The following is a 7,562-nucleotide window of genomic DNA, read 5'->3' on the forward strand; positions in this document are numbered from 1 at the left end:
AAAAATGTGTAAGTGTTCAATAATTCAATGTTGTATATAAAAATGGTTATTTATATTTTAACATTATATTATGCATTTATATTATTTTACGAACAAATCTAAATTAACATTAAAATTTTTTTTTTTTTTAATGTAGTGACAATTTTGCGTCGTGATTACGTAATGACGTCATCACGCAATGACATCACAACGTCATTTAGCAACTTTTAGCAACAAATCGACCTTCCTTTAGCAACTTCCCGTGAAACTTAGTTGGCAACACTGAGTGCCAGGCTGCAGCCAGACCCTTTTGCGCCCACGACGCCGAGGAACTGCCGGTCTCGCGTTTTAGCGCCCAGTTTCGTTAATGGGAGAAACAACGGATCCAACGGTTCCTCTCGTTTCTCTTTTGTCTCATCTATGAATGTATGTACGTCAAGGGAAGTTTAAGATTTAAAAATACATAATTGATACGCCATCATGACTTTTAAATAGGCTATTTTATAAACAAAATTATGATACATGTTGGTGACAAATAGCAAATGGTGATAAATCGTTACTTACAGTACATTTTTGGAAAACTTCTTTATCTTGTTAAGCGGAGCTGAAGTGAAACGACCGTTCAAAATGATCTCAAAGTTCCCAACTTCCCGCTCCTCCTGACGCGCGCGACTCAAGTCTTATTTGCGCATGCGCCAGACACTCACTTCATGAGGCATATTAGGTTAAAATGTTGCATATATTATCGCTATTATTCGAATACATTAGCTAAATGGTCGGCCTAGTTATACCGGCAAAACCACAAAGCTCCTAATTTAGGATATAAACAACAAATTTTACACAGGCCTACTACTGCTACACTCCTACTTCTCAAACGTAATATGCTTCACTTTCACCTAAATGTAAATTTGTAAGAAATATTCGTTTTTCTCCATTGGGAGTTTAACAGTGTTTTTAAGGCAATGACAATACATAATCAAATCAATCTTTATTGGCAATTGGACATGAACAACCCATCTATCCTACCAAAATACATATGCATGCGCAGTTTCTAAGCAAGTCTTTCCACAATTACAGTTAAACACATACTTGGAGAATCATTTCCAACAGGAACGGACGTTGGTGTACTTTAAAGTGAAACTAAAAGACCAGAGGGCCTTTCAAAGATCCCACTCATTGGTTACCTTCTGTTGATCCTGTGAAACCTGAGACTTTCAAGAGATGTGTGCAAGGGTGAACATTATCAAAACGTAGGCTTAACAACTTCCTGCTTTGAAAATTGTGCTCAAAACGACTCTATACACATTACTTACAATGAATTTGCAAATTCTAAGACTTATGTAAAACTAGCCTATATTTATGAAAAGATCCATATGAATCCATTTTGCAGCAGAAGAGAACTCGCACAAGACATTTACATCACAAAATGAGGGTATGAAGGCTGGATAATAACAAATTCTAACATTGGAGACAAAAAACAAAACTCCAGTCCATGTAATAAAACTGTGAGATTTGAATCTACCCTGAGATCCAAAACCACAAAAACTGCTTTAGGTTTGCTATTGAAACCTTTAGTCTCAAAACAGCACTAAATGCAGCTTGAAGTTATTAATTACAACATATGATATTGTTTTATATAACACAACATACCATTAGTTTAAAAAAAATTAAATAAAGATACCTCCAAATTTCGGCATATCCATCAAAAATCAATCTTGCATACTTGTCCTACAAGGACTTTGGTCATACACAGGATGTTTTTTTCGATGAATGATGACGATATAAAAGTCCATAATAAGTCAGTATAGTATTTACTGTTGAAGTGTAAACTAATGTGATTTTTTTTTAAACACCAGCCTGACACCAAAGAACACCACCATGTCTTTCTAAATCTGTACTTCCACAGAAATGGGATAAAGAGCAGTATTGCTATAAATGCTACAACTTTTTTTAACATGTTGCCTCAAACTGAGGATGTCAGTCAAAAAAATATCACATAAACATAAAAGCAAGTTGTCGCAGTTTTCACAGGTGCAAAAGCAAGGCATCAGAGTGTGTTCTCTACAACTACCTACTCACAACCCATCTAAAAATAATGACCTAAATGGGTGGCCTTGTTCAAAAAACCAACAATGAATAATTCATTTTGTTAACACACTACAATTCAGAAGCTCCTTTGAGATTGATATGGAGTCGTGTTGGTTTGTTTTACACTACTGAAAAGAAACCAGTTAAGTAAATGCCAAACAATCAACCCTTTTAAAAACACCAACCAAAAAAATCCCTCGTCACAACAGTCCGTTTAGTGCAGGACAGTCGTTGTTGTTATTTTGAACCATCAGTTCAGTGAAGGTCTTGCAGGCCTGCTGAGGGCGAGGACATATTGTCAATGAGATTCACTTGCATGGAACAAGGGCAGAATGCCCTTTGACAAATGGTGTCAATGTGAGATTCGCCCAGCCTAAAATGGCGCCACAACTTAACGTCCCAAAACTTATGTGGAGCTCCCATCACATTATGTAAACCTTCTCAGCCTGGGAAAAGTTGAAAACCTCTTTGGTCCTGGGGCATACCACCTTGTCATCTTGACGAATGGACAAGAGAGACTGAAAAGCAGAGGCAAGGGAACGTTAATCACTATATTTACACAGAAGTATATAGAATTCCAAATGGCATATATACTGAAGAGCAGAACACAAAACTAGCTTCAAAACTCACATTGTATCCATAAACATAGCCATTAGGCAGCATCATGGGTGGGTTGTTCTCATTCATGACTTCGCCAGAGATTTTGCACACCAGTCTTGAGTTCGCACAGTGAGCCATGGGAAGATGTTGAGCCAATTTGTTCAGCGACTTACTGCAGACAGGACAGTCTGGGTTTTTGGAAGTGCCATCCTCTTTATAACACTGCCTGTAAACTTGGAATTAAGGTCAACAACAATTCAACAACTTGATTTAAGGACCATTTACAGTCAATTAAAATAATGACCCCTACTTCTACTGTCAAAGCACTGCATGTTGAAATCGGCCAATATTACTCAAAATCCTGAGTTTAATAAATGATCTGCTGGATGTGCAAACTGAAAAGCCGTAAGCCTTGTACACACCGGGACGATTATCGCGCGCGCTTATCGCCGACGTTTTTCGACGCGTCTTTTGTGTTCATACCCAAGCGATTTTCGCAGGCGATGAGCCGAGTGAACGTGCAAATTCACTGCCTGACATTAGATGGCGCTTAATGAAAAACAGAAATACCCCGGTACACATCGAATCCTATTTGATCTGCAATTCCTCTCCATAACAACTCCCTCTTATCGAGATTTTTGTAGTCGCTGTCGCGTTTGTCATAAAGCCCTTTGTGTTCAGACACCAATGAGACCAGCAGCTCTACATTCATCTTGCCTCGATTCATCTTCGTCTACTTACTTCCTCTTCGACGTTAGGCATCAGTGTGTGCTCGGCAAGACCGTTTTGTGCTTGAGCGCCACCAAGTCGTGTTTTACTGTAACTTCAGCAGCTCCAGGCACGTAACAAAAGCGCCAATCTCAGCGCCACCAAGTCGTGTTTTACTGTAACTTCAGCAGCTCCAGGCACGTGAACAAAAGCACCAATCTCATTGGTCGGCCAGTTTTTAACGAGCCAGAGGCGTTTTTTTTTTTAATTACGCTTTTACGCCTCGCATTTTGCGCGTCGGTGTGCACACTCACATTGGCGCCCTTTGTTTAGTCACGAGGCGTTAAACATCGGCGATAATCGCGCGCAATATTCGTCCCGGTGTGAACAAGCCTTTAGGATGGTGAATGTTTTTCTGCAGAGAGGATACGGGGTTTTGATGGCAGACAGCCCTGCCTGCAGGGTAATGGTAAACACAGAGTTGTTCCCCAGCTGGTGTAATCTGTAGTTGTCATATCTGAACTGCTGGATCAGCATTTTCCAGCGAGCTGGATCCAAAAGATCCTGGGAGGAAAGATAAGAAATGTTACGGACCACTAAACTTGTACCTGCTATGACAGCATATTCAAAAACAATTAATGATCAATATCAAAACAATTCCCTGGAGTGGCAGATACATTTCAGAAAATATTGAAACAGAAATATAATTTACCTTATACGGTGAAATGTGCGTATCTGAGGGAAATGCCAGCATGCCCATCACTTGCCGTACCTCGTCCAACTGCCCTCCTTCTGCTTGGCTGAAGTGTTTGCGTGCATGTCTACAAGACATTCATTTTGATTTAATAACACCAACTATGATTTGTTTAACAATAAATTCAAGTAATTCAGAGAAACTTGGCAGTCATGTCATGTCCAGCCATGAAGACCTAGTATTATAAAAAAAAAACATCTCATACCTTACTGCGTCCATCCGTTTATTTTGTCGAATGAGTTCAATAAATTCCTGGATCCTTAAACTGAACTCCAAACAGCTCTGGAAACGGGGACATATTTCAACAAAACTGAATAAACTTTACCTTTCAAACTGCATCGTTTTCAGGCAACATGACAAAATGAAATGTAAGCCAATGAAAGCACAGACTACAAGGAATATAACCACAAACTTATTGTGGCTCCATAATGACCAAGCGGCAACCTTCCGGTCTCTCTCGTGAAACCAACACGGAAGTGACTAAAACTGCAATTCAACGACTGGCCGCTAGAGGCTGGCTCCAAAAGGGAGTCAGTCCCATAGACTCCCCATGTTAAAATGCCCAACTTTCCAGCAGAAAAAAAAAGATGTTTACAGCCTGGTAAAAAAAGTGATTTTGGTCTATATAGCTAATTATGCAGAATTTAAAGTTCTGCATAATTAAGGGCATGGCCACTTGAGTGACAGGTGGATTGCCGCTGCTGTCACCACCGTCGAGCTAGGTGGGCGTGGTTTCAGCAACCAGCTCCCGCCTCTTTGCCCATTTTCGATTATCCGGGAGTGACGCGTGGTGACGCGCTGCCAAGATGGCGACGGCCGGCTCTGCCTACTTTAGGCTTCAAAAACGCTCTTCGGAAACCTACGGGTGACGTCACGGACACCACGTCCATGTTTTTATACAGTCTATGGTTAAAACACAAGTGCATATTTGAATACAGCAATTGAGAAAAATCAAACCCAGTTGAACCCAGCACCTTACTTTCATTTTCCGTAAGCGAGACTTGTTATCATGGCACCAAGCCAGACAGGTAGCCGTTTCCTGGCGTTCGAGAGATTCTTCAACTTCTTTTGCAGTAAGGAACATTTCAATGTTGACCAAATCCTACAAAGACAAAACATTATATGGGAAACAGCGCAAGCATCGTACCCATTGCGCAGGAAAAGTGGAGACGCACCTCAATCCCGCTTTGTCTGGCTAGCTTGACTGCGGTGTTGTAATAGCCACAGCGTAGTAAGTGCTCCACCATCATACGATCCATGCGCTTCTTCTTCCAAACATTGACGCTGGCTGGCTGATCACTGCTATGTTCCTTCAGGTGCTCTATGCGCCGCTTACATAACTTGGCGCTCTCATCTTCTGCTTGGATAGACTCAGCTGCCTATCAGATACGAAACCATTTCACTCTTTAGTGCAAATGGTACAAATGTAGTAAAACTGAATCTATTCAACATGATGCCTCAGCATACCTTTCTCTTGAGGGCGCTGAGCTTCTCAACCACCCCATCCAGGAGAGAGACTACAGTATCCACCACTGGAAAGCTACCGAGCGTTTTCTCCAGCTCCGCCACCACCATCGTCACGTGACTGGTCTCCCGGTCTATATTCTTTTGAGCTGCTCGGAAGCGCTTGTTCAAGGTTTCATAAGGAACCTGTTGAGATAAGCAACTGCATTTTATTACTAGGCACAATTTCGGCTAGCTAATGCAACAAACATATTCTGCTGTGTTGCTCGGTAATATCATTATATTCATGGCATGGGTTCAAAAAGCACCTCGTGTATCATTACATTCTCTCGAGAAAGAATCACGAAATAGTTAGTTTACCCAAAAATGAACATTCTGTCATTTCCTCACCTTTATGTTGTTCCAAAAATCCAAACTGATAAGACTTTCATTCATCTTCAAAATACAAATGAAGATATTTTTTAAGGAAACCTGAAAGATTTCTGTCCCTCCACAAAAAGTGCATTCATCCGAAACTTTGACGATTCAAAAAGTAAATTTAACAGTTTCATCCAAGTTTTCTGAAGAGACACGACCGTGTTGTTACTGTTGTACGATAAACACATTTAATTTAAGCTTTTATTCACATATAAACATTGATTAACGCACATACATAGAGTACATCAAATATGGTAAACATGGAAGCTCAAATGTACACGCTTGATATATGAGAACCAATGAGATTTGTTCTTGTTTGTCAAGCAAATACAGTTGATATTCCATGTTTACCATATTTGATGTGGTCTCTGTATGTGTGTTGATCAAAGTTGATATGTGAATAAAAGCATAAATTAAATCTGTTAAGCATACAAAGCAATTCCGTCTCTTCAGAAGACTTGTACTAAACCGCTTCATTCATATTGATTACTTTTATCATATCCCTTTGTACTTTTTAATGCATGAAAGGTTTGGTTGTGTTGACTTTCAATGGATGGGCAAAAATAATGATTTAAAAAAAAAAATATCTTCATTTCTGTCTCGAAGACAATCAAACGTCTTATGAGTTCAGAACGACATGAGGGTGAGTAAATAACAGAATTTTCATTTTTCAGCGCACTATACCTTTAAGCATTCAGTATAAATGAAGTAATTGAAGAGTCACTATTTCAATCTCATTATAACATTCAGTCAGTTTACGGCTATGCCATTGTACTGATATGCTGCTGTATTATTGCCTTCTATTCAATAGTGTATTGAATATAATGTATGTGTAGTATTACTTACAATTATTACTTTTGTGTCTATATACTCTGTTTAACAAATTGTCCTCATTCATGTCTTGTGATACAGGCATTTATTTATATGTTCAGTGGACCCTCAGTAACCAATAAGCAAATATTCTTGAATAAAAAAAGCTCAATTTTGACAATTCCCCAATTTTTATCTTCCAAACGGCATTAGTAAATAAAGTATGACATTTGTAAAGTAAGTAGTTAGTTCCAGATGTCTAACAATGGCGCACTGTGCTCTTTCAGCTGAGAAAAGGTCATATAGGTGGACTTGATCATTAGGCCAGGATGAGCGTCTGTACAACAGCTGTGGAAGAGGTGCATAAACCTTCAATCTTATCTCTCAGCGTCCGCTGGTTTATTTTGATCAGGCCATCTGTCACCTTGCAACCAGGGCAGATAAGTAGTATCAACATTTGCAATGCTCTATTCATGTCCAGATGTTTTCGAGTAGATAAACACCCCACATCAGTCAAAGCTATTATTGCAGCTTTAACCTTTGTTGGATTACAAGATGCAACCTAATTTGGCAGTGAGAAGTGAAAGGTCCTCAATGCGAGCCAGAACGTATGCAAACGACTAAAAAAAGCAGTGATGCATAAACGAGCAGACAACTAAGCCAAAATAATACTTAGGGCTGCACGATTAATCGAATGCGATTGTCATGCGCATTTTGATAGTAATGCCGGTTCTGTAATCAG

At 39.5% G+C, this 7,562-nt stretch overlaps 1 protein-coding gene across 1 annotated transcript in view; it reads right to left on the minus strand.

Moving 5' to 3' along the window:
• Positions 1-950: 950 nt before the first annotated feature.
• maea (macrophage erythroblast attacher, E3 ubiquitin ligase) overlaps positions 951-7,562 on the minus strand; it is a 7,658-nt gene continuing 1,046 nt past the window's right edge. Inside the window, exons 2-9 of the mRNA XM_016555464.1 lie at positions 5,597-5,779; positions 5,305-5,508; positions 5,109-5,231; positions 4,335-4,411; positions 4,088-4,196; positions 3,806-3,939; positions 2,698-2,893; positions 951-2,585 (exon numbers count right to left, since the gene is read on the minus strand). Of these exons, the coding sequence (XP_016410950.1) occupies positions 2,490-2,585; positions 2,698-2,893; positions 3,806-3,939; positions 4,088-4,196; positions 4,335-4,411; positions 5,109-5,231; positions 5,305-5,508; positions 5,597-5,704 (1,047 nt within the window). The 5' untranslated portion in view covers positions 5,705-5,779 and the 3' untranslated portion in view covers positions 951-2,489. The remainder of the gene's footprint in view (positions 2,586-2,697; positions 2,894-3,805; positions 3,940-4,087; positions 4,197-4,334; positions 4,412-5,108; positions 5,232-5,304; positions 5,509-5,596; positions 5,780-7,562) is intronic.

The sequence above is a fragment of the Sinocyclocheilus rhinocerous genome, unplaced genomic scaffold, assembly GCF_001515625.1.
Source record: "Sinocyclocheilus rhinocerous isolate Xijiao unplaced genomic scaffold, SAMN03320098_v1.1 scaffold70, whole genome shotgun sequence".
NCBI lineage: Eukaryota > Metazoa > Chordata > Actinopteri > Cypriniformes > Cyprinidae > Sinocyclocheilus > Sinocyclocheilus rhinocerous.